At 36.1% G+C, this 17559-nt stretch overlaps 1 protein-coding gene across 4 annotated transcripts in view; it reads right to left on the bottom strand.

Annotated features, from left to right (window-relative positions):
- Nucleotides 1-17559, bottom strand: part of VTI1A (vesicle transport through interaction with t-SNAREs 1A) — a 205989-nt gene that overhangs the window by 1464 nt on the left and 186966 nt on the right. For all 4 annotated transcript variants that reach the window (XM_081955441.1, XM_081955439.1, XM_081955442.1 and 1 more), the window contains one exon: nt 1-750. This exon is cut by the window's left edge. Coding sequence is in view for 2 of the 4 variants with exons in the window: in XM_081955439.1 (XP_081811565.1) it covers nt 657-750 (94 nt within the window). In the remaining 2 variants the exon portion in view is untranslated. The remainder of the gene's footprint in view (nt 751-17559) is intronic.

Raw genomic sequence — 17559 nt, 5'->3', positions numbered from 1 at the left:
TTAAAACAACAATAATACAAAGCAAAACTAACGGTGTAATGTCACGGTCATAGGAAAACTGCAAAATAAACTTGGTTGTGCAATTCAAACCAGATGAAAATCCAAGTGATAAACCTTGAAATATTAAGTTCACCCTGGTCATTAAATCATACTTTTTAAAAAGCTGTAGATTTATTAGAAACTAATGTCTTTGCTTTTAGAGTTATATGAGAGAGTTAGGAGAATGACAAGGAATAGGTATGGATTTATTTATTTGCCTCTATTTCCAGGATTATAAAAGGGGGTTCTGATAAAGATTTAAATACCAATTCAATACATACAAATTGTGTGTGTCAATTGTTGTCATTATTAGTGTAAACTATTTGCCCTTAAATTTAGTTCAGTAATTATGACGGCAGTCTTCATATCTGTTAATGATGTTTGCCGTTCCATATGCTAAGTTTGGAAATTCCTATTATGACATATCGCTAAACCAAAGACAATTATTTAATCAACATGCAGCCAACAATGACACAAACCCTTCTGCTATTTGCACCAGAGATCGACTGTGGTCTTTGAGAAGGAGAGCCATTTCAGTGCAAGAGAATGATTCGTGTGACCACTTTGTCTTCATGACTCTGAAGCTGTTTGCTGCAGGTTAGCAAAGAACAAAGATATCAATGTCCCCTAATAGAAAAAAAAACAACCATCAGGACTGCAAAGATGATGATGACTGCCAAGATAACAAGCAAAATCCGGTTCTGGATGAGTCTAGGAGAAAAAAGAGAAAGGGGTAAAAGACAATAAAAGATGTATATGTCAACTGATTTTCTATGCACATATCACACAAAACATAGATAAGTAGCCTTTAAGACTATTTGTTATATTGATTTCTCCGTTACCTTTATTTTGTCTGGAACACTACTTTTTCCTTCTTTTCTGCATTTTATAAAAAATGATAACCCCCAAATGAAACAAAGTGATGCATGCCTGTGCCCGTGCGCATACCCCCCCTACACTTTTTCTTTTGCCACATTTGTGGATCAGTCCTCTTTCTAGATATACATTTTAAAGAAAAAAATGCAAGACCCCAAGAATTTTAATTTGGCTATTAGTTCCTTAATGGATTAGCCTATAAAATATATAAATGAATTATATAAATCATTGTTTAATTAGTCATCTAAACTCTCTCTGTGTACATACGACACACAGACACACTTAGAGACACACATGCTCACATACACCCATATACAGGTAGTCCTTGACTTACAATAGTTTATTTTGTGACCATTCAAAGTAACAATGGCAATGAAAAATGTGACTGATGAACCTATTTCACACTTATGATCGTTGTAGCATCCCCATGGTTATATGATCAAAATTCAGATGCTTGGCATCTGACTCATATTTATGACTGTTGACATAACCTGGTGATCACCTTTGTAACCTTCTGATAAGCAAAGTCAATGAGGAAGCCATATTCACTTAACAACCATGCAAGAAAGGTCACAAAATGGGACAAAACTCACTTTACAAATATCTCACTTAACAACATAAATTTTGGGGTCAATTATGGCTCTAAGTCGATGAGTACCTGTGTATGTATGTATGTATGTATGTATGTATGTATGTATGTATGTATCTATCTATCTATCTATCTATCTATCTATCTATCTATCTATCTATCTATCTATCTATCTATCATCTATCTATCTATCTATCTATCTATCTATCTATCTATCTATCTATCTAAATCTTTACTGGATTGCATAGAAAAATAGATTTCGGCATATTATCTACAAATGCCATAAACCATTATGCACCTCCTGAAATAATTTTGCCATTTCATTCATACAAAAGACATTTTGCCTTGAAGTAGGCATTACTGGGAGGGAAATATGATGCAATTACTGTTATCAAATATAAAATTAGTTTTGAGGAAAACGATAATTTATTATCAAGAAGCAAATGTCAAACTGTGGATTTCATGCTCTAAAAGCCATCTTTGTCTCAATAGCATAGACAGAGTAATAAGGCAAGCTTTATCCTGCTGTATAATAAGGAGGAGCAATAAAAAGATTCGAGATTCAAAAGATGCAAGAAGCAATAATACTTTGTGTTATTCACCATTGCAGAGATGAATCTCTTATTTTGTTAGCATACAAGCAATCACTCATCACTATTTAAAGGACAATGAGTAATTTAAGAGCTCTTAAAACAGAATAAGTGTAAATCATATCAAACATGATAATTATGACCGAACAATCAGGACTGTTTGTAGGATATATCTGTAATAATCCAACAGTGTTTTAATCTATATACCTCAAATAAGATATTAGTCAGGATGATTTGTGTATATAATCAGTAAAATCAGAGTCAGACACAAAAAGAACACAAATATTAGAAAGTTTTATTGAAGGTTTCAATGAGATTGGGGACAATAAATTTATTAGGCTTAGTTATCAGTTAGTTAAACTGATGGATTTGACAAAAAAAAAAAAAACCACTAAGTTTTTTTTAAAATTACAAATTGTAAACTCTATAAATTGTAATTTCTTGTATATCACTCTTCCCCAACACACACACACACACACACACACACACACACACACACACAAACTAATGGAGATAGGACAAGATGCTTTGGAAAGCAAGAGAAAGCCTTAAATCAATTTCAGATCACTCCCTGTTTTTTTCAGTGTTCCCTCTTGCTCCCAACATTCACCTTTAAAAAAAAAAAGTAAATGGATGGATGAAAACTGTCACATCAGACAAACACACTCCCCTGTGACACTTTAAAAGGACCAGCTCTCTATCCTCCTGACAGGTTACAAAATGATCACATTTGCTGACACGTCTTCCGCAAAACTGCTTTAGTGCTTGTGTCCACTTTGCTAGCAGGAGATGAATGGTCTGCTTTGTCCTCATTTATCACTTAAAGCTAAACTAAGATCTGTCTCGTTTATTTTTCCTTTCCTCACTAGAAAGGATAGCACAGCATTAATTCTCCCACGATGACAGCTAATTCAAACTTAACAGGCAATATTTACTCTGCCAAAATGAGCAGAGTTCTCTGTCTTTCTTCGAAGGGGAAAAAAAACATGTTTAATGGTCTAACAAACTAAAGCTAATTAAAGGGACTTCTGCTTCTTATTAGTTTGCAATGTGGATTAACACCTGAGCTTAGAGCTCTCTCTTTCTCTCACTCTCTTTTTCATTCATTCATTCATTCATTCTCTTTGTGATTTTATTTCCCTTTTCATATGGGGTATTCTCTAAAACAACACCTGAGAGACAACTATTTGACCAAAGTAACTAACTGCATGAAAAGCAGCCTGCAGATTTGTCTGCTCAGTCTCATCGATCCTGTGGGGGGGAACATACCTTAGGAAAATTGAAACTGGGCAAAAAAGCACAGTGAAAAACATGAAAAGTCTTTAAAATTCAGCCTTAAATAAAATAGAGTAATATGCCTCTAATACAACTGTGGCTGACAACCGTTGTATGTATGGGATGAGAGCTCCAAGGCATCCATAATGCTAATGTGCAGAGGATTAAGCGTGGATGATATTTCCTTATTTGAGCACATATTTGGACAAATGCATATATCTAAGACGCTAGCGTTCTTAAGCCATTGCCTCATATCTGACCTAGTTATTGGTGTTTCAGTACTCTTAAATTAAACAAGAGGAAGAATAAACGAAATTATCTCTTCACATGTTTCAGTTCTGATTTTCTGGCTGCACACTTGATTGCAAGATTAGTTAATCGGCAAACTTGTCTCTAAAATCCTCCTCATGAGAAGACAAATCTTTGCAGACCCCCACCTATATCTACTAATTAAATGTTCCATTAAAGTGCAAATGTAGGATATGTACATCAAAGGTTAACTTTGAGGAATTTGAATTAGCTAGCTCATTGCATCTAAGGATACAACGCTGAACAGAACAAATTAATCATAAAATAGGAAGGATGCTATCAAAATTCCTTTTCAGAATTATCGCTATTCTTTATATTTTACTCAATAATAAGATTCTTTTCCATTATTGCAAAAGTTATGTTGGCTTCATTGCTCCACTGCTAGGGAAGCAGAGCAAAGAACATATTGGAAATATTGCTGGAACAGTAAAGCTTCATTTCAGAGAGCAACAGGAGAGAATAGACCATGATACGGATTCTGCCAGTAGCACATTTCAGACTGCAAGTCAACAACCCAGAGCACTAAAGAAATGAATTGGGGCGCTGAGTGGGATTTCAGTAACATTCTGTAATCAAACCAGCTCAGATGGCAGAACAATGGAGTTGGCATTGACAGGGCCCATCTGTAAAGAGGTTTCTAATACTGTCACAGCCAGACACTGCCAGTGGGTATAGCTCCAGGCAACGCAACAAGAAATTTCAAGTGGAGGAGGGAAAGAAAAAAAGTAAGGATCACCATCATCTGCAAAAAACCACATATCTTATTCACTAGCAAATAAAAAAAAATGCTATCTGTAACTTTGGATTCCTTTCACTTAAAAAACCTCAGCAAACTCCCTCAGACAGGGAAGCCACAGCCTCTTTTGAAAATGCAAAGCATGTTTACAGGGTAAATAATTTAAGAAAGAATATATACTTGAAAGGAGACACCACAGAAACATCATGGCTAAATGCCCGAAGGCAAAAACTTATGCATTTGCATGCCACATTTTATTAAGTTAGCACACTGTAGCTTTAAAAGAGCGCAGGGCCAAATTAAAAGGAATGTGTGACTAAAACTTCAAGGATGCTCCCAGTTTGCATTATGAATCACAGTATTGCTGATATTAAGATGAATTATCTGTTGATTCTGTGCAGCCTACATATAGAATTCACAAAGTTTTTCCTATAGACTCACAAACTGCTGTTATAATAAAGCTGGGCAATGAATTCAGATTTTTTTTAAAAAAGTTTTTGAGACTTGGGTAACGGGACTGTGTGCCCATGAGAATAAAATCATACTTTAAGCTCTCTGAGCAAATGTGTCACCAGAAATGATAGGGGGAAAACTTTTCCAAATAACTTGTACTGGACAAAATTTATTCTAGATTTCCACATCTAAGAAAGAGTGGGTTATTGCAATAATAATTGATTTTTATTATTCTCGAAAAAGAACAGGATTTAGAAAGCTTGATTTGAATGAACAAATCTTTAATTAATAATGGATTCATCCAAATAGCACTAAGCAGAACCTGTGTTTTATATATAATTTCTAGATCTACTATTAATAATAACCATTAAATTTTAGGTCATCCTTGTTAGAATCCTGTCAACATGCTTTTAGTATAAATTTGTCAGAAACCTCAAAACAGAAAAATGGGCAAGATTGTCTTGACTTTTGAATTGACACTAGGAAAGATAACTCCTGATATGCTGTATTAGGGTGCAGATAAACTCTGTACATAAAACATCAACCCTTCAAGGATAAAGGAAGATAATTTTCAAAATAAACTCCAGGCCAAGAGATATCAAACCTATATTTTATCATCTTGCCAATGCTACTGCTTTGCATGAATTTAATGTGACAGAATTACATATTTAGAATTTATGCATATATTCTGAGATGAATTTTTTAGTTTGGCTATATTTGCAGAAATTTCAAAATACAGTATACTTTTCCTATAATATGATATACTTAAGCTATTCTTATGTTAAACATCCTTTAGGAAACAAACAAAGCAGCATTCATTAAGGGGAAGGACACAACATTTAAGATTCCAGGTTAAAATCTTCTACTTTATTTTTGCAATACAGGTAGTCCTTGACTTATGACCACAATTGAGCCCAAATAGACTAGATCTGCCCTATCCGATCCTATCCTATGCTCTCCCACCCAAGAAAATAAATGGACTGTTAAGGAAAATCTACATATACAAAACAAACCAACTGACAAATGCAAATTAAATAAAACATATTTTAAATTTATTGTTAAAAATTAACAATAGCAAAAAAATCTAATCTTAAACATCCAAAGTATTGTAGTGATTTAATTATTAGGATCAAGGGCAAGAATTGGTTTTCCATCCTATCATCCTACCCATTCTCAAATCTGTTTGTACTGAAATTTCAGAAAGATGCTCATAAAATACAATTTGGATTACAATGCATGTAGGTCTGAATGATCTACATTTTGATGGCCTGTCCAAGCAGGCCATATATTTTTATAGCTATTCTAAAATGGAGAGACCACAGAAATCACAATGAAGTCTAATTCAGATTGAATAAGGGATATTTACTTTGCTAAAAGGAAATAAGTTTTGTATCACATTGTGGGGGAGTCCATGCTAATATGGTGATTGAAAGCATAGTCAATAGTCAAGGAAGAGGAGAATATTGAGAAAGAAGAACAGAACAATATTCCACTAGAATTACAGCCTGGCAGACGAACTTAAGTCTTTTATGTTGGAAATGCAGGAACAAAATAGGACTATATGTTGTGGTTATATAAGCCTCCCCAAAAAAATATTAGAAAGAAATACATCACAACATTCAGAAAATCCTGAAAATGAAATTTGAACTGAAATGACAGATTAGGTATATTGGATACCGATCAGTGGTGAGTTTCAATTTTTTTAGAATCTCTTTTGTAGGTGTGGTCTTCTTTGTGGGAGTGGCTTGCTGGCCATGTGACTGGGTGGGAGTGGCTTGCCAACCATGTGACCAAGTGGGAGTGGCTTGGCAGTCATGTGACTGGGTGGCCGTGGCCAACTTGTAAAATGTGGTGAAACTCACTTAACAATGCTCTTGCTTAGCAACCATGTTGGCTCAGAAACTCTGGCATTTGAAGCATGCAAGTCTTAAAGCTGTCAAGTTACAGGACCCTTGCACCCCTAACCCTTTAGAAAAAAAAACCCCAGGGTTGTTCAAACTTGACAGCTTTAAGACTTGTGGACTTCAACTCCCAGAAATCCTCCTCCAGTCATGTTGGCTCAGGAACTCTGGCATTGAAGTGTGTAAGTCTTAAAGCTGTCAAGTTACAGGACCCTTGCACCCCTAACCCTTTAGAAAAAAAAACCCCAGGGATGTTCAAACTTGACAGCTTTAAGACTTTAAGGTTTAGATAGGACTCTTAGAGGCGGGCGGGGCAATTGGTGAGCCAGCCAATCAGTGAGCGGCAGGCGGGGCAAGCATGGTACGGACGGATGGGCAGAGGGAACTGGAACTGGTTCTAAATGGCACGGTAGATTTGTGGAACCTCTTCTATAGAAGAGGTTAGAACTGGCAGGAACCCACCCCTGGTACCAATTATAATTATTACTGAATGTACAAACCCAGAAAATGTACTAATTCAACAATTTGATACATGTTGACAACTTTAAAAACAAACTTGGCCCAATATTTGAAAAGACAAGTCATTTTTTCAGGGGAAGGAATGGTCAACTGAAGACAAAAAAGTAGATCCATCAACCATGGCAGAATACAGCCGCCAAACATGTCAGCTTTCAAATAATTCCTCTCAATACAACCCAGTCTAGGGTGAAGTTTGTCAGCCAGAACAGAGATTCAAAGTTTCTTACACAAACAGGAACATCGAACAAGAGCTGGAAGTCAGACATTGTTTCCAGCAAAGTGAAACAAGCTCAGAGCTGCTTTTTAAATAAAGTTTCATCCAAGTGATACTAATCAAGAGATTTATTCCCTTGTTTGGCAAAGAGACCTTTGCACCTCTACTGTCTTCTCTACTTGGAGACCTCTATGTCGCAAATGTACCTTGCAAAGGACATTTGCAAAAAGGTCAAGTGCCGTTTCTGGAGCACAACTGTGATAAGATTGTTGGGGGTCCATGTTTCAAATACTTAGGAATAGTCGTATTTGGCCAACAGTAAGGAACTCCATGGAGACTACATCACTGAAATGCACAGCGCAACTCATCTGCTATCTTTAAATTCCTCAAGAGAAGAGTGGTTAGCACATTTTTGCAGCACTCAAATTATTGGAAGTCAAGTTATTTGCATAACTTCTTCAAATTTGCATTATTGAAACTTGTTCTGTCCAAATTCTTAAGACAGGCCTTATGAAAATGAAAGATAGCGTGTGGGTGACCATACTCAACTATTGGCTCAAACTATCCTTTTTTATCCTTAGACTTGCCCCATTAACTATGAGGGATGACCTTCAGTCCACATGGAAAAAAGCAGCAACAACCAAAATTTCATCCTTCAGCTACTCAGCATGGGGTATGATCAGGCCAAAACACTCATTATACAGCATCTAACAAACACAGAGTGCCAATTGGATCTACCCAGGGCTCCAACATTTATTGCCAGTAAATCCAACAAATACTCTGCCTCCCCTAAAACAAACTAAATTCCAAGTACTTAGCCCTAAAGTACTTTACTCTGGCACAATGTCATGCCCACTCATCAGTTGTCCTTAAAAACTGATACATGAAGATTCTATACCTGGAGAGACAATACCACTGTAACACAGAACAACACAGCATATGCTTGTATTACAGAGACATTTGTATAAGCCTCATCTTACCATTATTACATAAATATCCAGGGTGCACAGGACAATTCTATACCTCCCTGTTGCTTTCAGATATAAACCCTGTTCTAACATATAAAGTTCTTTGGAGCAGTGCTTAAAATCCATCAGATGTTGACCTGTGCCATAAACTAATCTCAATGAGCATCTAGTTTGTCATACTAGAGTGCTCTGTTACTGTGATAGATTCAGTCTGCCACATGTTAATTTCTATGCTCTCCTACATCCTCTAATGCTCCTATCCCTCCTTTTAGAAACAGATGTTTATGTATATACTGTTTATTTTACATCTTGTAGATTTTTATAATTATGATTATGTTTCAGATATATTATTTTTGTTTTTCATTGACTTTACCATCCTCTGAATGCTGATGTTTGACTGTAATAAAGATTTGATTAGATTAGGTTTCAGAACCTAGGTTCTGAACGAAGGAAGAAAAAAAAGTCATCTGCTTTATTTCACCAGTGATAGCATACATTACACAGAGAAAAAGCTAGCAGGAAGAAAATAATTACTGTGGCAACCCTGGTTTCATTTACATGTCACAAATTTTAAGAAAACAAAATGAACTATCTCCAAATAGTACAATTCCAACTCTTGTAATACAGAGGCAAAAACTGCAACCTTAACTGTGATTTCAATCAGCCAACCGTTTCAAAATACCTGAATGATTAGATCCTGGACATCATTTTGCCATTTAGATATAGTCCCTTTTCTGTCTTTGGATGTATGTCTTTTTCTATATGATGTTGTGTACAGTTGCATTAACCACGTTGACCTCTTTTCAGTCAAGAAAGGAAAAAGATACTCCCCCTCACACACATTTGCAGCAATTGTTCCTGAAAATACACCCTCCAAAAATATTACTATTTTGTCACTTTATGTGTGATGGAAAAGTGTGTGTGAATGTGTGTGTGTCCTCCACTCTCTTCCTTGAATGCTGGGTGGGGTGGGGGAGAGAAAGAAAAGAAAATAATCATGGTTAAGGCCATTTGTGAGAATGGCATTAAAGAACCCTACTCTGAGACAGATAAAAATAATGAGAACCTTTCTGTCAAGAAGGATTTAGAAAATATCACTAGCATTATTAAAATTTAATTTTTTTACTGTGCTTTTTGGTTCCCCATTTTTCCAAAGATAATGAGCAGGATTGCACACCTCCACACATGGCTGTGACTTGTTTTGTACAATAAATTCAGTCTTTCCACTCTGAAGACATTTCAGACAACAATCTTGGCTGCCATACCTGTGCTGCGTGCTTTGAGCCTACCGCTAAAAACGGTTCATAAACTAATTTTGCAGAAGGTCAGTGGAACAAATAAAGATCATTCTTTTTGCCCAACTGATTCAGTGAAATTCTGGCAATAGCAAGAGAAGGAATGAGAGACAGAGAGGGAGGCAGGGATTCAGAAATTGTTTACCTGATAGACAATGTTTCTGCTGCCCTGCCATGTTTATCCTGCTTCAACTATACATCCCCACCTATCTCCTCCCCCAATCTCTGTCCTTTCGGCCACTCCATCACCCCTTACACCCCCAGCTGATCTTCACTGTTTGTACAATCTTTCCAATGAGTTTTTAAAAATTACACTAATATTAAAACTTCAATTTTTCCACCCTATTATGCATATGTCTGTTAAGTTAGAGCCTGTGCCTGAAAACTATGCACTATGAATGCTATGATAAACCACAAAAAATGGAAACAAACTTGGAACAGTGGAACATATATTTTAATCACTGCTTTTAATACTAATTAAGAGAAGGTAGTTGAAAAGATGGCTGATTGTAGCTGCACAGAACTTTAGATGAAATGGATTACCCAGGTCTTTTAAAGTTGAGTTTCAGGACTATGTATGATGCTGAAATACATTATTTATGACCTATCACAGAACTGCAATAGGTGTGACACTTGTCCTGCTGAGTCTTGGAAGCTTTTGATATCATCAGTTACAGTATGCTTCTGGACTGCCTATGATGATTGGAATAGGGAAGCCCTGCTTTGGATAATTTCTCTTCCTTCTCAAGTCAGTCATTGTGGATAGAGATAGAAGAGTTATCCATAGACTTCATCTTCTCCCCTTGCTATTTGCCATCTACTGAAGCCACTAGGACAGAAGATCAACCAATATGGGGAGAGGTACCACAAATATGTGGATTAGAGAAAGGAAATCTTGATCTAACAGCTGGAAACATTTGAGGTTTGGATGGAAACAGGCTTTGACTAAACCCCCAAAAGATGGAATGGTTGTAGGATGAGGTTTGGGAGGGAAGGCTTATGGATAAAATGGAAAGAGTACATTGCAATTGGCTGGAGACAAGAGGCAGGCTGCTCCCAGAAAAGCAGCCGTGGTGTTTATGACTGATGCCATATTCTGCCTGAAGTCAATTCCAAGAGCTGGTTTTTAGGGTTTCATCATTTTAGACTCTACTTGATGGCATTGAATGGCAGATCAGTATCTAATAAAGCTTCCCTCATTCATGATATGGACTCTCTGTTTGCATGGATCTCCCGATATTCCATGGTTTACCGAGCAATTCAGAGATATGAATTGACATACCATGTTTCCCCAAAAATAAGATCTGGTCTTATATTTTTGCTGTCAGAGGCCTTCAGGAACTACTTCTGCAGTCGGCAAGGTTTTCCTAAAGGCCTCTGCAGCTGATAACAGAGCTCTGGATCAATCTGGAGCTCTGTTATCAGCTGCAGAGGCCTTCAGGAAAGCCTTGCTGGCCTTGGCGGCTGCAGGAGAAGTCTAAAAGCAAGGCAGGCGTTGGGGTGTGTGAGGCCTGGCTGCAACTGTTCAAAGGTAAGTAGTAGGGCAGCTCCACTTCCCATTCCCACCCTAGCTTAATTTTTACCCATCACCTCATCCCACTATGTGCATCCAGGAGGTGCACATAAGGGTAATTTGGGGGGGAGGGTTAGGGCTTATATAGAGTGCATGTAAAAAATTCAATTTAGGGCTTATTTTTGGGATAGGTCTTTTTTGGGGAAACACGGTAATAGACACCTAGAGTGCCATTGGAGGGAGACAAAGAGTGAAGCTGATTGAACCCAAGTAAGAGTCTATATTAGGACTAATTTTGTTGTGATAAGGGCAGTAAAGTGTAATTACATCTCTGCCCCCGTTGCATTTTCAAATAGCCGACCAGAGTCTCTGCTTCAGGTGACCAGGTCCCTCCTAGGTAAGGAGGAGCCAGGATAGCTTATATAGGATCATTGTGATGAATGCTTTTGGCATCTACCAGATAAAGACGCTAGCTTTGCTCAGATTTGGACTTTGGCTGGACAGATATTTCAGGCGTGACAGAGACACATCTGAGCTCTGTTTTCCTGCATTGAAAACCCCCTTATTTACAGTCTTTAAATAATTATGTCAAACTCCATGAAATATATAAACTAAAATATGGTGTAATAAAGTTTATATGATTTTTGTCATTCAAGATTTCCTGTGCTTTGAGCTTTGCCTAAAGAACTGCTGGTCATGTACCGCAACATTGACTAGGAATTTCTGAACCCTGCAGCAATTATGTGAAACATTTCCATATGCATCTCTGTGCACAATGCACATGTAAAATAGCCTTGAGAAATAAATTGATTCCTAGGCAAAGAAAACCGAGTTATACAAATAATGTCTATATAATCAAAAAGATGACAGCATTCCATGCTGGTTCTTTTCCCACAATAGTGTTGACTACAATAGAGCTTTCTAGGAAGCATCCCTCATGGCTCTAAAGTTTGAAATAGATTTTTTTTTTCCAAATCTAGGTGATGATCCTTTATTATAGCTGTCCACTGCGAAAGACTCTGGCAAATGAAGTAAGGCCTTAATAAACACAGCTTGGCTAGCTCTATAAGGTCTCTAGTTGAAAATACAAATTTCATGCATTTTGCTTACTGCTGAAGAAGGAAGTCCCCCCCCCCCCCCCGTTTTTGCTTTATAGTAATTTTCTATGGGTTGTATTCATAGACATTTGAAGCTAGTTACGACATCACAATGACAAAACGTATAACATAATGCTACAACACGAGTTCTGTGAATATACTTCCATGTAACAAAAGGATGTAGTTTGCATTGCAATATTGCAACTCACATTATGTTAATACATATACAAATAGTCCCTCTTTTGTCGATGCCCATAGCTATGCCTGAATCATCCCTAAGTTCCATATTCTTCCAAAGTTCAGTGTCTAAGTAATTATACACAATTTTTTTTAGCACAAGAAAGATGAAACCTTTGTTAAATAGAACAACAATCAGCTGGAATCCCAATCTGACTGTAGTTCAGTAGAGAGAAAGGGAGATAATTTTGTACCATATAACACATAAGAACTTTAAAAAGATCATTACTGTCACTATCAGCTAGCTTAATTACTGCTGTTAATATATTAAATTTGTCAAAATTATCAATATAACCCAGCATTAATTTACCCATGCGGCTAAAACAGTATAATAATACTGGTGAACAAGCCAATTTCAGTCTATTAAGTTCCATCTTCTCCATTTATAAATGTTTACAATGTTATGAATAAACTTCTTTAAAAGGTAGTTTACTGACCCAGACGTGATAATATAACAAATAAAAATGCTAAAACAATACGTTTTAATTGATGACCTCGCAATGTTTTTACTACAACATTGGTCTCACTCCATAAAAATGCCAATCATGTCTTTTTATTAACAGAAATTTTCTATGTTCAGTAATGTTATAGAAAAAATAGTTTTGCGTCGTGGCAAATACTTAGAGATAGTTATTAAATAATAAAAAGTTATCTTACTTTCGATTTACTTTTTTTTACTATTAAAGAACACAGTGATAAGTGAACAGTACTGCTCACAAAAGAAAAGAAAAGAAATAAAGAAAAAAGAAGAAAAAGCCCTTCAATAGCCTTGTGGAAAACTATAAAACAAGCAGCAATGCAGTCCTTTGCCAAACACTGTCATAAATTTTTTATTTGACAGCTAACATTCTCACTAGCTTTCTTGGCAGCAATTGGGAACTTTAGCAAGAAAGGTGCAAGAGAAAAATACCTTGTTTAGAGATGTTTTCAACACTTTCTGGGATTTTCAGAACTTCTGCCTGCAGCACACTGTTACAACCACAGTCTCCAACCACCTGATGAGTAGGTGGTAGTTTTTAACTTCTTCTTTTTTTTTAGAAAATATAGACAGCTTACTATCCCCATTCCCCTCTGGCCTCCAGCCTAGAATCTCCCCCCCCTCCTTTTACTCATATCTGTCTTCCAGAGATACAAGAGGTTCTTCTTCACTGTCTAGACAAAAAAAAAAAGTTGAAAATATTGTCAAGATTTTTCTTTCATTGCTCCTGTTACTATCACAATCAGACTCCCAGATAACAGAGATAAAATAGAAGCACAAAAGAGTTGATTACTTTTGCATTTTCCCCCAGATATATATTTTTTATTTATATAAAAAACCTGGTTAGGTACACCTACCTGGGTCAGTCAGTGAATGGCTGATAAAAAAGAATCGTAAAATAGATTTTCTGCATCAGTAAACTCAGTTTCTACATTTCTTGTCAAAATATATAAAACAGTACATCTTGACAACTGCAGAAAGCAAGAAACTTTAATCCAGACTTGGATAGCAAGTCATAATTAAAAAGTTGTTTATGTGTAAAGGATTGAAATAGATTCAGAGATAAACATTTAATCTGAAGTGATGGTTGACTGAATGGTTTACTAAATTCAAGTACTCTTTCAGTAGGAGTGTTCTGTAAATCATTCCATATAGTTTACTTGAAAGAAGGGTACGATAACCAGACTGCTGGTATGTATTGCATTGTATAATCAATGACATTAAGAGAAAATAATTGCCTTGCTTGGTAATTTGCTCCACTAATTATTCTTAATATTATGAATTTTCTTATAAATATTCAGCTACAATCAGTTTTCCTTTAAGTCCTGAGATATTTTGCTTTTGGTAACTTGTTCAAGTACAGTACTTTAACAATTCAAATAGGGATTCTTTTAGTCATCTTTCCACAATGATAAAGATGCTTGGTTCCCTTTCTCAACTTTCTTTGTTGAGCTTAGTTTCCAAACTCCCTATCATTTTGTTTTCCTATTATTTGTTTCAGCTTCTTGAGCTTAGTACCCAGAACTAAATGGTACTAGCCAGGATACTAAATGGATACTATCCAGTAGTTAAGGTGGAGTCCAAATAATGCAAAATGTAGTGGTGCTTCTGTAATTTGAAATCTGCATTTCTGTCAATACAACCTATAATTGCATTTCTTGTTTATTTCTAGACATTCATTGCTTCTTGATTATTTCTATATGTTATTTTGGGCATCAACATGACAAAATTATATACTACTTCTAGTACCAATTTTCTCTCAGATTGTAACATGGTGTAAACGTTATTGATTTTTTTTATCCATAGATATTTGAATTATTGTATTATTATTGGTTCTTGGAAATTTTGCATCTATTTTGTGACTTACGTCAAATAATTTAAATAAAACCTGCACTGATAATAAGGGAACTAAGCATCAGCATGTTTATCCACATAAAAAAGAACTGCCAAGCACATGCTACTGCTTTTGTAACTTTTAAGGTTAGGCTAATTGAAAAATATCTACCTTTTGTTACTTAGTAAATGCCAAGGTGACTTGCAAATAAAAAAGGGGCAAATTCCAAGCACAGATTGTTCAATAGAATAACTCTGCTATATTCATGTATAGCTATAATATCAAAATATCAAGATTTTGAGCATGAGAAAATAAAGAGGACAAAGGAAAGAGAAAGAAAAGATAATGTGTATTGAAAATGACTGACAAAAAAAAATCTCTATGCCTCATCATACGGCTTTTTACTTTGCACCCATCTGAAATGGTAACTCATGCTTCCAAATTATGTATCTCCAATTATTGGTATAAATCACCATTTCACTAAAAGGAAAAAAATTAATTGTGTTCAAAGTGACCTAAATTCACTTCAAAGAAAAGATTCATGCTTTAGAGACAAGACAATTCTCTTTATTGAAGCAAAGAGGTAGCATGATTTGTTTCAATGAAGCAATGTTGGCTTGTTAAGCGGGTCCCTATGTGCTACCTTATCACTTGTTAGAAACAAAAAAGAATTCTGCAGGGGCTGTGCACCTGGAAAGAAGACTCTTTGGCCTTTGGTGAGGCTATCCTGGAAAAGGTGGAAAGGATGTTTTCTAGCTTTTGGTGAGCATTGCAAAGAAGGCAAATAGTCTAGAACAGAGAGAGAGAGTTTTGCTCACTTTGCTTTTCCTTTAGCAGTGAAATACACATAATTGCTTTGCAAAGTTGGTCTTATGGAATTGTTTATTAAGTGAATAATGGTATTATAATCAATATGACAGAGAGTCAGTTTGGTGTAGTAATTAAGGCATCAACTAAAGCATAAAGTCAATTGCGTGACCTTGGGACAGCCATTCCCTCTCAACCCTAGGATGGAGGCAATGGCAAATCATTTTCAAAAAAACCTTGGCAAGGGGCTTGTCCAAGCAGGCAATCTCTGAGAATCGGACAAAGCGGAATGGAAGACAAAAAAAAAAAAATCAGTATGTGGAAAGTCTTTGTCTTATCCTTCTCTCTGTTAGTAGAGACTTATTACTGATACAGGGAACATGATGATCAGGAAGTCAACTTCTATCAATATCTATCACGGGTTAGATGCTACCTTTATTAACAGTTCCAGGTCAACCCAGTTTATAGTTACTACCCTGAGTGGAGGTTTATTCATTTATATTTCATACTGTAGACCTGGATTATTTGGGCTTCTCAGATGAAAGGAGTAGCTATAAACTCCCTAGTCACAATTACAATATATGCATTAAATCACTGCAAGCTATTTAAAAGAAGTATTCTGTGAAGTGTGTTGTGAGAAGTAAAGCATCTTCTGGAAACATTAAAGTAGCCCCATATTTTGGAAGGCTCATGTGCTGCCTTAAAGACTCTTCCTGCTTGTCTGCAAGTGAATGTATGCATGTAGCACTGTTTGCTTTTCCAATGGTCCCAGGAAAGTCCTATCTACACCGACAGGCAGAGACAGACTTTAGTGAAACTGGGTGAACTCACCCTTCTAGTTGAGCTCTTTTACATGTTGACATGCTTTATAAAAAGATCCTTTCTTACAGATTTGCACAAACCAAACATTTACAGTATCTGTTGAATCTATATGTTAGAATACATTTATTCCTCAAATATACCACTTCTAAGAGATATTTTTGTAGCATCCATATTAAGTATAGATACTTGAAACCATTAGTGCATTACTGTCCCTACCGCCTACCTGCCCCCCCTCCCCCCATTTTGTCTGGCACCGTAGCCTCTTTTTATTTTGTGAAATACATGGCAAAAAGCTGTTCTAAACAGGACAACCAGAAGAAGATTGTGTTTATATATCTATCCTATGTCTGATCAGAGTTACCTGGAGAAAAAAGATCAGTTCCATTGCTTTTTTTTTTTTTAAAAAAGATCAGCGTATGTTTAGTATAGTCCTATTTTGTTAAAGCATAGAGTTCTCTTTCTTGCTAAATGTTAAAAGCAAAGCTCAAACCTTTTAGCTGTAATGAAGGAGTTTACAAGGTTCCTAATCTCTGCACCCCACCTTAATTCTCAAGTGATCCATTTGAAAGCTTTAAAACAAACCATAGTACTAACATGGGGCAAAGACTGTCAAACATGCTGATCTGCTTATGATTACTCTTGGCCACTGTAAAACAATCACACTTCTCAAGTGAATTGAATCTGTAGCAACAATGGTGTTATTGACTTGTTGCTCCAACTCTATTTAGTTATTACCCTCGAGGCCACAATCAATAGACTTTGCACCAAGCCAGATTAATAAGTCCCAGGCTTTCCCTGGAACTTTGCCAGAAATGGGAAGAAAATCTATGGCAGTATGAATAATAGGGAGAGTTGTAATGACAGCTGTATAAATTAATTAACCACAAAGGTTCTGATTCTTAAGAAAATGATGGTGGTCATTTACTTTGTTTAGTAAACTACATAAAGAACACTTAGAATTAGCTTTCTAATTCTATTTTAAAAAATAGCATTAGAATGAATAAAAA

This window comes from Natrix helvetica (genome assembly GCF_964273705.1).
Source record: "Natrix helvetica genome assembly, chromosome: 5".
NCBI classification, from domain to species: Eukaryota; Metazoa; Chordata; class Lepidosauria; order Squamata; family Natricidae; genus Natrix; species Natrix helvetica.
The sequence above is the reverse complement of the archived record's forward strand: the minus strand, read 5'-3'. Positions and strand labels throughout refer to the sequence as shown.